At 43.2% G+C, this 16091-nt stretch overlaps 1 protein-coding gene across 1 annotated transcript in view; it reads right to left on the bottom strand.

The window, feature by feature from the left end:
- Positions 1–8965: 8965 nt before the first annotated feature.
- LOC115474109 (transmembrane protein 47-like) overlaps positions 8966–16091 on the bottom strand; it is a 58315-nt gene continuing 51189 nt past the window's right edge. The window contains exons 2-3 of the mRNA XM_030209436.1: positions 14488–14628; positions 8966–9577 (exon numbers count right to left, since the gene is read on the bottom strand). Of these exons, the coding sequence (XP_030065296.1) occupies positions 9396–9577; positions 14488–14628 (323 nt within the window). The 3' untranslated portion in view covers positions 8966–9395. The remainder of the gene's footprint in view (positions 9578–14487; positions 14629–16091) is intronic.

Raw genomic sequence — 16091 nt, 5'->3', positions numbered from 1 at the left:
CATGTTTTTTAGGGGATTTTAAACTGTGTTTTGACTTACTTAAGATTGGTTCAGTGGAATATGATTTTTATTTAGTTTTTTTTTTTTTTTTTTTATCTTTCAGTTTGTTTATTAAGTTTTAAACATTTAACAAGAATATACTTGTTATTGAAATACAGCCATAGTACAATTTATACAGAAATAATAACATTCCTTAAAGAAAACTTCTTACAGAAGTAAAACCTACTTCAAAAAATAATCTAAATTCTTAATTAATATAGTAATTTTGCTTCCTTAGACCTCATTATTGGAGGAGACGAAAAGAGTTATGGGGAAAATATAACAATAATTCACAAAAATAATAAGGTGGCGTAATATTCCCTTATAATATTACAATTGTTTAGAATCCAGAAAAGATTTAAGGGCATCAGGTGAAAAAAATGTATATTTAACCTGACCCAGTCTTACAAGGCACTTGCATGGATAGGCCAGGAAAAACATCCCTCCTATCTCAACAGTTCTTGATTTCAATGCCAAAAAGGCTTTCCTTCTCTGCTGAGTCGATTTTGTAAAATCAGGAAAAATCTGTACTTTAATACCCCCAAAACAGGTTTTTAAATTCTTAAAGTACTGTTTCATTATGTTGTTTAAGTCCTGTTCAAATATTAAGGACACTATCAATGTAGACCTTTCTGTTGTCTCATCAAGTGTTTGTTCAAGTATAGCTGAAATGTTTGCAGGATCTATATTCGTAGGTTGAGTTTCTTGATTTTTCCCAATCTCTCCTTTAGGAATAGGAATATAATATAACTTATTAACAGGCGGCATAGCTTCCAGAGGCATTTTCAACACCTCATTCAAATAACTCTTGAATAAATCTAGGGAAGTAATCCCTAGGAGTTTGGGAAAGTTCAATAAACGTAGATTTAACCTTCTATTAAAGTTTTCAACTTGTTCCATTCGTCTCCGAAGTTCAACATTATCTTTCACCACATTTATTTTAAATTCTTGTAAAGAATCTACATTCTTTTGAATAATAGTCATTTTTTCAGCTATTTCTTCTTTTATCAGGTCTACCTTTGCATTTAACTCACCAAATCTCTTATTAAAGTTACTGACTTCACCCGATGTTTGTTGTAAAGTCATATCCATCCTGTTCAGCTTTACCCAAATCATTTCAAGATTTACCTCCTGCGTTCTCTTTGAGGTTCCTACGACCTCTGCTCCCGGCGTCTTCTGTGGGACTTCCCGACCCTCACCGTGGATCTCACCCGATACACTTCCGGTAGGGCGTTGATCCACATCGGTACTCGCCATCGACGCTGGGCAAGGAGGTTTACTAGTAGATGGTGGAGAGAGAGATACATCCTCTCCCAGCGGGACCTCCACTTCCCCAAGGAGCCCCGCTATGGGATCCACATCTCTGCTTGTTTGGGAAATCGGCCCGAAAAAACGCTCTAGTCCCGTCCGAGTCGATGAAGGAGTCGAGGTAGGTGGGGGAACTATCCTCGTCAACCCCTTCCTTTTAGTATGGGGCATATTGTCAACAACAATTTTTCTCTCAGGCTGGTTCTCAGAGCGATCTTCCGCGCTGCCTGTTACGCCGCCATCTTTGATTTTTATTTAGTTTTATACTCATGGGCAGGGAGCAAGTGGTTAAAGGAACTACCCATGATCTAGGTCATACTATTGATCTGTGTTTTATATGTCAAACTAGGGTTAATGATCCTGATTTCACTATGACTAATATCCCAGTGTCTAGGTCAGATCATAATTTGATTTTTGTTTCCTTGCCACTTGATTCTAGCTTGATTGCTTCTACTTCCTCAAAAAGAAAATTAGTACATCCCTAGTTTGAGGTAGAGGAACTGCACTCCTCTTTGTGCACTAAGCTTTCTTCTTTGAATACCTTAAAATTAGAAGATGCTGCTAATTTTTGGAATTCCTCGCTGGTAGAGAGCGTTGATATCATAGCTCCTTTAGAAATTAGTGTTAGAAAGAGAACTTGTGTTGCCCTGTGGTGTTAGAGAGCAACCTATCTGTTCCCAAGTACATGAAAGGTTTATCTATAGAGGACTTCTTTTACATTGGTGCAGATGCGTGGAGTCTAATAAGCGCAGAAACAATAAACCATTGCTGGATGGTGGGACTTTGAGAAGCATTCGGCAGAGCAGCACTTGATCTAGACAACTCAGATGACATCAGCAATTTTGAAGGGTTTTCAGAGGAGGAGTTTGGAAAGCATGATGTTGAACAGATGAGAGAAATTTCAATTTATCACAGCTTGGAGTAGATGCTGCACCTGCAAATGTCAAATCCTGGATAAGAACATAAGAATAGCCATACTGGGTCTGACCAATTGTCCATCTAGCCCAGTATCCTATTTCCAACAGTGGCCATAAGAATAGCCATACTGGGTCTGACCAATTGTCCATCTAGCCCAGTATCCTATTTCCAACAGTGGCCAATCCAGGTCACAAGTACCTGGCAGAAACCCAAATAGTAGCAACATGCCATACTACCTATCCCAGGGCAAGCAGTGACTTTTTTTTTGTTACATTTGTACCCCGTGCTTTCCCACTCATGGCAGGCTCAATGTGGCTTACATGGGGCAATGGAGGGTTAAGTGACTTGCCCAGAGTCACAAGGAGCTGCCTGTGCCGGGAATCGAACTCAGTTCCCCAGGACCAAAGTCCACCACCCTAACCACTAGGCCACTCCCCATGTCTCTTTACTATTTTGGTTACTGTTCTTTTAATCTTTTCTAAGTCCGCTATATATTTTTTTGAGATATGACGACAAGAACTGAATGCAATACTCAAGGTGAGGTCGCACCATGGAGCGATACAGAGACATTATAGTATTCTCAGTCTTATTTACCATCCCTTTCTTATTAATTCCTAGCATTCTGTTTGCTTTTTTTGGCTGCTGCTGCACACTGAGCAGAAGATTTTAGCATATTGTCTACAACAACACCTAGATCTTTTTCTTGGATACTGTCCCCCAAGGTGGTCCCCAGTATCAAGTAACTATGACTCTGATTATTCTTCCCAATGTTCATCACTTTGCATTTGTCCACATTAAATTTCATCTGCCATTTGGATACATGGGGACAATGAATGTGAAGAAATTTGCCCCATTGCACATGAGCTTAAGTGATGCTGAAATTATCGAGTTGGTAAATTTATGTCAAGTTGTGGACAAAGCTTCAGACGAAGACAAGGCACTCAAGTTACCTGAAGAAGTGGATGATTTTGTTCCAACTTTGTCTGTGGCAGTATATACACTAGAAACCCTTCTAAAAAGCTTAATATGTGCAAAACTGAGTTCCTTATCTTCACACCTAAACCAACCTCTCCCCTTCCCCCATTCTCTATTTCTGTGGACAACACACTCATTCTTCCTGTCTCATCTGCTCGTAACCTTGGGGTCTTCTTCGACTCCTCCCTCTCCTTTTCTGGACATATTCAACAGATTGCTAAAACCTGTCATTTCTTCCTCTATAATATCGCCAAAATTCACCCTTTCCACTCTGAGCACGCTACCAGAACCCTCATCCACACTCTCATCACCTCTCGCTTAGAGTACTGCAACTTGCTTCTCACACGTCTTCCACTCAGCCATCTCTCTCCTATCTGTTCAAAATTCTGCTGCACGACTAATATTTCGCCAAAGTCACTATGCTCATATCAGCCCTCTCCTGAAGTCATTTCACTGGCTCCCTATCCATTTCCGTGTACAATTCAAGCTCCTCTTATTAACCTATAAGTGCATTCACTCTGCAGCCCCTCACTACCTCTCCACCCTCATCTCTACCTACACTCCTTCCCAGGAACTCCGTTCACTAGGTAAATCTCTCCTAATTGCACCCTTCTCCTCCATTGCTAACTTCAGACTCCATTCCTTTTATCTTGCCGCACCTTATACCTGGAATAGACTTCCTGAGCCGTTACGTCAAGCTCCATCCCTGGCCGCCTTCAAATCCGGGCTAAAGGCCTACCTGTTTGATGCTGCTTCTGACTCCTAACTCGTCACTTGTTCGTAACCTTTATCTTGTCTTCCTCTCTTCAATAGTCCCTTTTCCCTGTGTCCTATCTGTCTATCCTACCCTTATCCCTTATTTGTCCTGTCTGTCCTGATTTAGATTGTAAGCTCTTTTGAGCAGGGACTGTCTTTTCTTCATGTTCAATTGTGAAGCGCTGCGTACAACTGGTAGCACTATAGAAATGATTTGTAGTAGTAGTAGTAATAGTAAAATGGATTGAATTAGAACCTGTCAAAGTTATGCAGCTGAAAAGCATTCTTCAATTTGCTAAGTGTCAATCATATGCTTTGAGGACTCGGTCACGAATTACAGACTTTTTCATTAAGTGAATATATACTGCATTTACATTCTACAATAATTTGTGTTCATTAAAAGACTCTTTATTTGCTGCAATACATAGGTTATGTGATAATAAACCCCACCATCGTGTATTGTAAGTTTGAATTGCAGTCAAGAAAAAAATGTTATTGAACCTGTATTGCCATTGTAAATTCAATTTGCAATCATTGAAATTATTTAAAGTTAAATTGAGTCTTTATTTGATCAGGTGTTGGCAAGCTAATACGTACACATATTCACATGCCTTAGGCCAGTGGTGGCGAACCTATGGCACGCGTGCCAGAGAGGGCACGCAGAGCCCTCTCCTTTGGCACGCGTGCCTGTCGCTGGTCCGCCCACGCTCCCTCCCTCCAAATAGTTCGCCGCCTCCCGCCCTCTCCAACCCAACAAGTATCAGGCCGCCCGCCCGTCCTCCCTCCCTCCCAGCACCAGGAACCCCCCTCCTCCTGTGAAATTTTAAAAGCCTACCGTTCCTCGGGGTTAAAGCAGCGTGCAGCGCCGGCAGCAAAGAAGCGCGTGTTCTTCGCTCGGCGCGCCTTCGGCCTTCCCTTCGGTTTCTCAAGCTCTGGTCCCGCCCCCTCATCATTTAAGTGGCCATGGGTTACCTCATAAAAATAGGACAGACTTTTATGTGGTCCCATTTATGTGGTATTTATGTGAATATCATCACTTAAGCGGCCAAGCACTGACTCCACCCCCAAAATGCCCCCAACATAACCAGCTTTGACAGAGGCACAGCTGGGGGGGGGTCGCCAGGGGAGCGACTGCTCCCCCAAATGGACTAACGATGGCGCAAGCACCTATTTTTCAAGCGATCTGTCACATTTAAAATACACACCAGCACTGTTGGCAGTCCACTGTCTACTCCCCCTATGCCCTCAACCTGGCTACACTTCTGGGCTTTGTGTTCAGCACTAACCGAGATATTCAGCGGCATTTAGCTGAGTAAGTGCTGCTGAATATTAGTGGCTAGCCCAGCCAATTGATTTAACTGGTCAGCAGCTGGCTAAATCGTTATGAATATCAGGCAGGTAGTCTTCAAATGCTTCTAATAATTTGAAACTGCCCATGTGGAGCAAATAATGTCATATGTAAAAAAAAAAAAAAAAAAAAAGGTTATACTCCAGTAGAATATGACATCTTGAGGCCCACTGCACTTCTTTTGTTGTCAGGACCCAATTTTGGCAGGAACATCCACCATTTTAGATGCTGCAGATGAGAAGACCTTGTAGAGCGCCCCCGTGCCACCGTAGGCAGCCATCTAGTCTACCTAGTGGAGCAACCAGCCATGGTGGTGATATATTGTACAGTGCTACCGAAAGTCAGAAGAAAAAAATAATAAAGTAGACGAGGATAGAAAGAAGAAAATATAAGAAAAGAAAACAATGAGAGAAAAGGAGGGAAGTAACTGAACTATCTCTTGCCACTTCATTCTATTCAAAAGTCTGCTCTATATTTCACCTTTTTCACTATGTCCATGTTACCACTCAAGTGCACTCAAGTATTTTTTCATGGAGAGGGTGGTGGATATGTGGAATGCCCTCCCGCGGGAGGTAGTGGAGATGAAAACGGTAATGGGATAAACAAAAAGGAATCCTGTTTAGAAGGAATAGATCCATGGAATCTTAGCAGAGATTGGGTGGTGATGCTGGTAATTGGGAAGCGAAACCGGTGCTGGGTAGACTTCTACGGTCTACGCCCTGATCGTGACTGGATAGGGATGGACTTGAGTGTAAATTTTGTTGCCTTTCTCTGAACCACTTCTATTTAGATTTAACTTACACCTTTTTTTCAGTTGTTTCTCAAGGGGAGTTACATTCGTACATATTTCCCTGTCCCTGCAGGCTCACAATCTCAAGTTTGTACCAGAAGCATTGGAGGGTTAAGTGACTTGCCCATGATTGCAAGGAACACCTGCAGTATTTGAACTGGCTTCCCTGGTTGTCATCATTAGGCTACCCCCTCACATTGTGTTGCCATCTTGAGATCTTTGGACACTATCACCCTATGATCTCAAGGTAGCCATTGAAATTTTCATGAAAAACTTTCCACAGCTGAGTTAAGTTTATATTCTTGTTCAATACTTCAGTGACAAAAAATCTGTTTTGTTTGCACCCTGGACATAAAGGTTAGTATAACATTGAAGCTTTTTCATGCATGGTCAGAAGATGGTAGCATTGCTTCAGTCATCGGTAACCCACAACCCAAGTTGCCAGTCTCATGGGAGCTAATGCTCAAAGCTAACGCCAAAAGTGGGTTAGCATCAGGTGTTATTGTGCATCAAGTGCTCTAATGGTTTCCGTGCAGACTGCATTTAAATGCGTTCATTAGGTACTCTACAGCAATTTCTGAAAGAGAAACGTTTCTCAGGCGTGTTTAGAGCTTGAAAATTTACACCAGGTCCAGGGCAGCGTTAGAAGGGTTGGTTGAGAGAACAGGAGTCTAGTGACACCCCTTCCTTCCCTCCAACCCAATCACCTTGCCCTCAAGGGGCTTCCCTCCCTCCCCCAAAAAACCCTGGTAGTCTAATGGTTCTGTGCTCCCTGAGCATCGGCCCCCCCTCCCCCCAAACCTTAACAAAATCCCTGGTGGTCCTGTGGCTCCCTCCTGCCCTCTTCACAAATAGCCTGATGGTCCAGTGGGAGCCCCACCCAATTAAGCCAGGCCCAGCCCAGCAGACCACCAGCTAGGCCATTGCAAAGCCAAGCCCAACCCAGTCCCCCAGTAACTTAGGCTTGGTGATCTAGTGGTAACCGCACCCCCCTCTCAGATCATGATACTTTTAGTTGGAAGCAGGAGCAATACTCAGTTGCGCCTACTTCCCTGGGCACCATCTTATTATTCATTTTTGTGCACGAAAACATTTTTATAAAACACTTGTATACTTTGAAAATGCAACTAAATAAAAATTAAAATAATTATCCCTAACATGTGAGTAAAATACTTCTTATCTGCCTTTTCTCACTATGGGCCCTGTTTACTAAGCCGCACTGTAGGCGCGCTAACTTTTTAGCGCACGCTAAAATAGAGACACTCATATTCCTATGGGTGTCTCTAGCATTAGCGTGTGCTAATTTTTAGTGCGCGCTAAAATGTTTGCACGCCTACAGCGCAGCTTAGTAAACAGGGCCCTATATTTTATACTATGCTTCAAATGGGTTAGAAATAACAACAATATTTAGCTGTTACCCTTCATTATTTTATGATAACCCAAGATAATAATGATTGGGTGGTGGTAGAGAACTGTTTTTCTTCCCCTGCATACTAAGAATATAGTATTAAAAGACTCATTTCATTTCATTTCACAGCTCTTACATAAGACTTGGCTCCTTGACAGCAGGAGATGATGGGCTTAAGCACTTCTGCAAGGTCAGATCAAGTAATTCAGCTGAAGGAGGAGAGGCGAGGAGGCCTGGAAACACTACTAATGGTATGTTAGTGTTGTCCATGCTGATCTCCTACCAGCCTCAATATGAGGCATAAGACTTTATGTGGGGGACTTCCCTTCTACCTAGGGTTACCAACTAGATCCAGATTTGCCTGACAGGGTTGATCCAGTCCTGGGCTTACCCTATTGCATGCAGGGACTTTTGGTTCTGACTTCGCCATTGGATTCCCTAACAAAAGCAAGACTGCAAGTCCCTTTATGCATTATGTTAAAACCAGGACAGGATCTACTTTCACCTAAAGCTATGGCAGTGCCCTCTGCAAACTTATTCCACTTTATCAGGCCCTTTGATTAACATTACACTGAATTTATGGGACCTAACCGTGTATTCTGGAAGTGGACAACATAGAAGTGATGATAACTATGCAATTTTGGAGAGATATCTTTGGAAGATTTGATGATAGGAAGGCATTAATAAAACAGGGAATTTGCAGAGCTGTAGCCACTTTGCATTGTGGGCCTGCAAGCTTATTTTCAGAGGGAAGGTCCACATGGAATTTTGTTTTGAAAATATGGACTGACAGTGAAATGTGGGTGCTTTTGTACCCATACACTTTCCCTCTGCTTCGAAGGAGGCACAAACTGCATGCAGTAATTTCAAAATGAAATCTTCATGTGTATTTTCATTCCCTTGACCTGCCCCCTCGTATCACGTGGGTTAAAAAATGCATGCTGGGAACAGTGCTCATATTTCTTCTTACTGCATTTAAGAAATACAGTATTCAAACAGCCTTTTTCCTGGGTCCTAACATGAAGGAGCAGAAGAGAGACAGACCGAGGGATCAGAACTGTCACTTGCCTCCGGAAGCCTTGCCGGCTCTGGGCCCCCCTTAGAAGCCGGGCCCAGGGAAATCCCCCCCCCCCCCCCCCCCCCCCCACTTCTCAGCAGCCCTGAAACCTGATTTTGGGTCATGTTTACTAAACAGTGCTTGCTAAGAGGAGGTAGAGCACACCAACATTTTTACCGCATGCTAACAATTAGTAAACAGGGCTCTTTGAAATTGGACAGGCTTAGAATTCACAAAAGGATCCTTTAATTATGAAAGAAGCACACTCAGCTTCAAAAGGAAGCTCTTTATTCCCTTTTGGTTAATTATTTTTGTAAATCTCATAATAATGTATATACACCCTGCACAGAGCGTTTTCAGAAAAGCCGACATGCTTTTTCAAATTTAAAAGCGGGCATCCGGATTTCAATCAATCAGCAACTCCCCAGCCCCAGCCCCAACACCACCCTCACCCCTGGCCAACTTCTACAACAATCTCAACATTGCAAATTATAAAACAATTATTAAAAATAAAAGCAGACTATCTTCTTTAACTTAATGTTTTGAAATTTACAACCAGGTTAGCAAACACCGTGCTGTATGAAAGAGAGAAAAATAAACGCCAACGAGCATAATTCCTGTCCTCGGGAGTATCATATTTCAGGTCTTTGTATTCCTCTCCTTTGTTGAGCCTGCGAACTCTGCACTTCCTTGTAACAGGTGCTCAGAAATCCCCTCCCCCACCCTTCCAGGAACCCAGCAGGCTTCAGTTCTGTTCAGTCTAAAAGCAGCGACAGTCACTGTTGGTGGTTTCAGGCTAGTAGTAAGGGTCCTCATAGAGATCTGTGCGCAGACAGAAGAGAATGGCTCCACCCAGCATGAAGATGGCAGCCCCCCAGCCCAGACCGTAACCCCAGTTGAACTCATGATAGGTCTTCAGCATGTTGCTGTCGATGAATTTTATTGGATAAAGAATCAGGGCACAGACTTGCAAAACCACTGGACAGGAAAAGAGAGAGAGAGAACATAATCATTTAGACATTTGCAGTGCACTAGAAAACATCAAATAAAGACAATGGTATTTCAGTGGCAGTGGCTTAGCCACAGGTATGGCTCAGGCCCACCCAACAGTAGCACATGTTTAGTGGTAACTGGTGGGAATCCCAAGCTCCGCCAGCTGAAGAATTCCCCCTAGTAGTAATGAAAACACTACTCTCCACAACACCGGCACCTGTGCATGCTCAGTTTTCAATGCATTCCTGCTGCCAAGGTGGAAAGAACCGTTTTCCCACCAGCTGAGATTTTTTTTTTTTTTGGGGGGGGGGGGGGGGGGGGGGAAACACTTGGTGCCCACCCAATTCTTGCCTAGGCCCACCCAAAATCTGTTGTCTGGCTATGCCCCTGTTTCAGTGGTTCTCAGCCTAGTCCTTGGGGCACACACAGCCAGCTGAGTTTTTAGGATATTCACACTGAATATGCATGAGATAGATTTGCATACCAAGGAGACAGTGCATGCAAATCTATCTCATGCATATTCCTTGTGGATATCCTGAACACCTGACTGGCTGAGTGTGCCCCAAGGACTGAGATGAGAACCACTGATATATTTTATTGAATTATCTGCCTCTGTGTCTATAACAGTTCTCTTCTCCTCCCTCTCCTGGAGGCACACCTAGCCAGTCATGTTTTCAGGACTATCACAATGAATATGCATAAGATGCCTTATATGCAAATCTATCTCATGCATACTCATTGTAATCCTGAAAACAAAAACAGTTGCCTTAAACAGTCCAACATCCCACTAGCAGTTTCATGTGGCCTCCTAAGAGGCTTTGTTCCTTGTAATTTCATTCAGTTTACATCAATCGTTGCTTGCTTAATCCCACCTGTAACCCATCAGATTTAGTTCTTCATCCTCAATCTAGATGCTCAATCATTCCCGCCCTATCCAGCGCCATTCACCAAATGGAGACTACCGCTAAGGGTCAGATTTCCATATAAGGAGATATCTCCTTATATGGAAATCTAACCCCCCTAGCGGTAGTTGCGCCATTTGGAGAGCAGCACTGGATAGGACAGGAACGATTTAGCATTGCTGCAACTCAAAGATCCCTTGGACCCGCCCCGGACCCCCAACAACCCCCTGAAAACACCTCCCCCACAGGAGCAAGACCTTCCTGCCCCATCCCCCACAGAGGCTACCTGTCACAGCTGTGACAGGTAGCTCCTGTGGAGTATGGGATATGGGGGGCCTTGCTCGGGAAGAGAAGGCTTGATCAGGGTGGACCCAGCCCTGTCAGCCCAGAAGCATCAGGTCGCAGCTTTGTGGCCTGATGCTCCTGGATGGTAAAATAACCCCATCAAACAGCTGGAGATATTTTATCGTGCTTTTTTTACCCTAACGCGACTTGCAGTGTATCACCACAAGTCATGTTGGGGCATTTGCATAGTAATGAGATGCAAGGCATGTATTTGCATACTTTGCATCTCATTACTACCTATCCCAGTGGCAATTTATTTATTGCCACAGTATTTTAGGTCAGGCAGCATTAGGGCCCAATCAACACAACTTAAGGCCCTAACACTGCTTGATGAATTCCCCCCTAAGCATCTTATTTTTTGTTTGGTTCTATGTTTTATGTATGTAAGAAGCAAGGCCTTTTTTGATGATGTCTGTCCTATCAAATTATAAATTGTTTTCATTTTCTATCTTCTGATAATAACGATAAGCTGCACAGAAGGGCTACTAATGGGTGATGTGGAGGGGCATAAAATCGAAAGGGACACCCAAGTTTTGCTGAGGACGCCCTTGCAAAATGTCCTGATGGAGGGGCGGGGAAACCCGTTATTATCGAAACAAGATGGACGTCCATCTTTGTTTCGATAATATGGTCGGGGACGCCCAAATCTTGACATTTAGGTCGTTCTTAGAGATGGTCGTCCCTAGCCTTGGTCATTTCTGATTTTCGGCGATAATGGAAACCAAGGATGTCCATCTCAGAAACGACCAAATGCAAGCCCTTTGGTCGTGGGAGGAGCCAGCTTTCATAGTGCACTGATCCCCCTCACATGCCAGGACACCAACCAGGCACCCTAGGGGGCACTGCAGTGGACTTCAGAAATTGCTCCCAGGTACATAGCTCCCTTACTTTGTGTGTTGAGCCCCCCAAACCCACTACCCACAACTGTACACCACTACCATAGCCCTTTTGGGTGAAGGGGGGCACCTAGATGTGGGTACAGTGGGTTTGTGGTGGGTTTTGGATGGCTCACATTTACCACCACAAGTGTAACAGGTGGGGGGGGGGGGGGATGGACCTGGGTCCGTCTGCCTGAAGTGCACAGCACCCACTAAAACTGCTCCAGGGACCTACATACTGCTGTGATGGACCTGAGTATGAGATAATAGGATGGCAAAGAGGCTGGCAAAAAATATTTTGAAAGATATTTTTTGAGGGTGGGAGGGGGTTAGTGACCACTGGTGGAGTAAGGGGAAGTGATCCCCAATTCTCTCTGGTGGTCGTCTGGTCAGTTCGGGCACCTTTTTGTGGCTTGGTCGTAAGAAAAACAGAACCAGGTAAAGTCGTCCAAGTGCTCGTCAGAGACAGCCTTTTTTTTCCATTATGGGTCAAGGACGCCCATGTGTTAGGCATGCCCAAGTCCCGCCTTTGCTACACCTCTAACACGCCCCCGTGAACTTTGGTCATCCCCACGATGGAATGCAGTTGGGGACGCCCAAAATCGGCTTTCGGATTTGGGCGACCCTGTGAGAAGGACGCTCATCTTCCAATTTGTGTCGAAAGATGGGCGTCCTTCTCTTTCGAAAATGAGCCTGATAGTAAATTTTAATTCATGTGAAACTTGAAATTAAGGGCCCTGTTTACTAAGCTGCGCTAGAGGTACATTAGCATTTTTAGAACACGCTAAGCATTAGCACACGCTTACCATGTAGATGCCCATAATATTCCTATGACAGTAATATATAGGCATACATCTAATTAAAGATGTGAAGGGAGTGTATAATCAATTGCTTCCAATATACTCAGCTTCAATTATATCCTCATTATAACTAAACACTCAGAGGCGCTTATTATAGGATCATCAGATTAACATACCAACCATTTTAGAGGTTGGTACGTTAATCTGATGATCCTATAATAGTTATAATGAGGATATAATTGACGCTGAGGCCATAATATTCCTATGGGCATCTACACTGTTAGAGTGCGCTAATTTTTAGCAAGCGCACCTTAGTAAACCAGGTCCTAAGCGTGTCTATAATGCACATCATATACTTCACAAATTAAAAGAAAAATGCACGTACTTCTTCTGCCCCTCAATAACAAGGGAAACATATTAGCTATACGTTTGCCAAAAAGGATTAATAGTATATTCACAGGGACTCCTATCAACTCTTCCTTGCTGCAATGGGATGCAGTTATGATTTAAATTATGTTTCCACATTCAGCTATGAAGCAGGAAAAACAATACTATAAGAAGTTGTTTTGAACTGTGCTGGACATTTAGCTAGTTTGTCCTGTTTGCTGTGGATTGCCAGTGGGTTTTTACAATAGGGTTGTGCATTTGTTTGAAATATAGGAACGTTCAACCAAGTATCCTATGTCATTTTATATCACTGGCAAATGAAAGCGAGCAAAAGACCCCCCACAAATCACATGTTTTTTCATGTGCTGTCAGTAGTTCACACTCTATTAAAATGTGCACATTGTTAGCAACGAGTGTGCATTCTTAATGACATTGTTCCTGCGACAACAGAATTAAAAAGTGAACATTTATGATGGGGGCAAAGTGATATATGCTGAATAGAGGAGGGATGACAACTGATGTTAAACATATTATTGGTAGACATAAGTTTATTAGGTAGTGCTATAGGGACAAAGGCTGTTACTGTTTTGATTTTGATTATGTGGACTGATGTGATGCCCCTCTGGGAGGGGGGGACGGAGCTGAAACATAATAGGGGGAGGAGATGATAAGGATAAAAAGTGATGACTGTCGCTATTGATATATTTTCTTCTGATGTTTGATATAGCAGTGATGTAACTTTGGAGAGTTGAATTTGTAGATTTGACATGTCATCAATAAAAACCGTTGAACCATAAAAAATGAACATTTCTGAAAAATGACTTGGTAAATAAAATAAACATTTTCTGCATGCACACTCTTAGGACCGGATTCAGTAAAAGGTGTCCAAATTTGAGTGCCAGGAAAAATCGGCACAGAGCACTATTCTATAAAGGGTGCTCCGACTTGATTGTGCTTAGAATCCACTCCCATGCCCATGTGTGGGCACCAGTATTTATGCCTGCTGAAACCTGCTGTAAATGCTGGCATCCAACTCTTGGCATTTGGACATGGGAATAGCACTAGTCTATAACTGTGCGCAATTTTTTGGAACTCCCCTGCCCACACCCCCAGTCATGCCCCCCTTTTGAGTTTCATTCTAGGGAATTTAAGTACCTGGGGTTACAGAATAGCTCCCAGGAATATGTGCACGCAAATATTTAATCATGCCAATTAACTACAATAACTGATTATTAACATCAATTTATTGCAATGAATTGGCTCGTAAGTCAATTAATTTCCACACGCATCTTCGATCGGCATCCAAATTTGGGTGCTATATATAAAATCCAGGAGATAGTTTATAATCAAGAAGTAACCAGCTGCCATTCTTGCCTTTAGCAACAATGTAATCTCTTTGGGGTTGGGGTCTGTAAAACATACTACCCTGGGTGGTGCTTCGTTCATGTTGTACATGTTTCTCATTTTGTACAATCTTGCATTGTGCTCTGCAGTTCTGTGTAACATTCTGGATATATCTAAAGGTTTCACACTAATGCATATACAACACTGTAAATAAAATGGCTCTTTTGACGAAACGATACCTGCAGCAAAGAGGAGAATGGCAATGATCCGGTAATACTGTCTGTGCGCTCCCCGGCAGAATGAGAAGAGAGAGACAAGGAATGCTATGAGAGTGATAGTCGATCCAGCCAGGATTAACACAAGAGTAGCAACTTGCCAATCTAAACGGAGCAAGCACACAAGAAAGAAAAGGCAGAATTACTATTGGTCACTGACCTACTTATCTTAGCACTCTTACCAGTGAAAGTATATTGTCATTAGTTCAGCTATAAACCCAAGGCTTCATTTTCCCTTGCTGAACTGAAAAGGAAGCCCAGAAGGTGTTTTTTGTCATGATATAAAAGACAGATCAACACTGTAATCAATGTCCCTAGGAGACTGTGATTGTGGAACCAGAATTTGTTCTGAACAGCAAATGAATACTAAACTCGTAATTGTTGGTTTGATTCTTGATGTACTGCCTTTCTGTGTACACCAAAAGTTGTTTACATATTACATACAGGTACTATAGGCAATTTTCTGTGCCCGTAGAGAGCTCACAATCTTAAGGTTTTTGTTTTTTGGTAGTTTTTTTTTTTTTTTAACCTGGGGCTACGCTACGTAGGGTAGGGTAAGTAACTTGATCAGGGTTGCAAGGAGCCACAGTGGGAATTAGGCAACTCCTCCATTCCAATAGTAATACACCAAGGGCCCTGTTTACTAAGCTGCGCTGTAGGTGTGCAAACGTTTTTGCGCGTGCTAACGATAGAGACACCCATAGGAATATAATGGATGTCTCTCTATTGTTAGCGAATGCTAACTTTTAGTATATTACAGCATATTAAAGAGGAGATGATTTATAGCAAGCATTAAAAAATGCTGGTGCAACAGACATCTGTACATTTGGAAGAAAGCGCTGGAAGCATTTACTCATCTTACAGCTGGCTGTGAAGCTCTGATGGCTGAGACAAGGGCGTAGCCAGCTGGCTGATTTTGGGTGGGCATGGAATTCATCCCCCTACCTGCACTCTCTGCCCCTTCCCGTCTGCCTGCAAACCCCAAAATATTAAATCCCTGAGCTGGTAGGGATCCCTAAATCCCACCAGCTGAAGATTTCCTCCTTCATGAGCAGCCAGCAATCTTTTCCAAACAGCAGCCGGCAGTAGTTGTCTGGAGCTTACACCGCAACCGGCAGGCTGTGCATGCACGAAAACTGCACATGTGCAAAGGAGCCAGTCTTGGCATCAGCTCCAGGCAAGTGCTGGCTGCTAGAGGAGAAAATTTCCAGCTGGTGGGGTTTAGGGATCCCCTGCGAGCCACAGCAAGACTGCCACAATTTGAGCGGGCCTGATTGGGTGGGCACCAGCCCACTCAGGACCACCTGTGGCTATGCCACTGGGCTGAGAATTTTTATACAGAGAGGCACAACAAGGTGGTACAATTCATTACAACATCTCTGCACTTGAAAAGCACTGGGAGCATGACCCTAAGAGAATTATGAAGAGCTCAAATTTGTACATTATGCAGGTAATAAATGATTTAAATAAATAAATGATCACTTGGGACATCCCAATTCTGACCAATAAAAGCCAGACATAGAGGGGGGAAAAAAACCAGGATTGACCATAGAGGTATCAGTCCCAAG

The sequence above is a fragment of the Microcaecilia unicolor genome, chromosome 7 (assembly GCF_901765095.1).
Source record: "Microcaecilia unicolor chromosome 7, aMicUni1.1, whole genome shotgun sequence".
Classification (NCBI taxonomy): Eukaryota; Metazoa; Chordata; class Amphibia; order Gymnophiona; family Siphonopidae; genus Microcaecilia; species Microcaecilia unicolor.
This window is presented reverse-complemented; position numbering and strand designations above follow the sequence as displayed.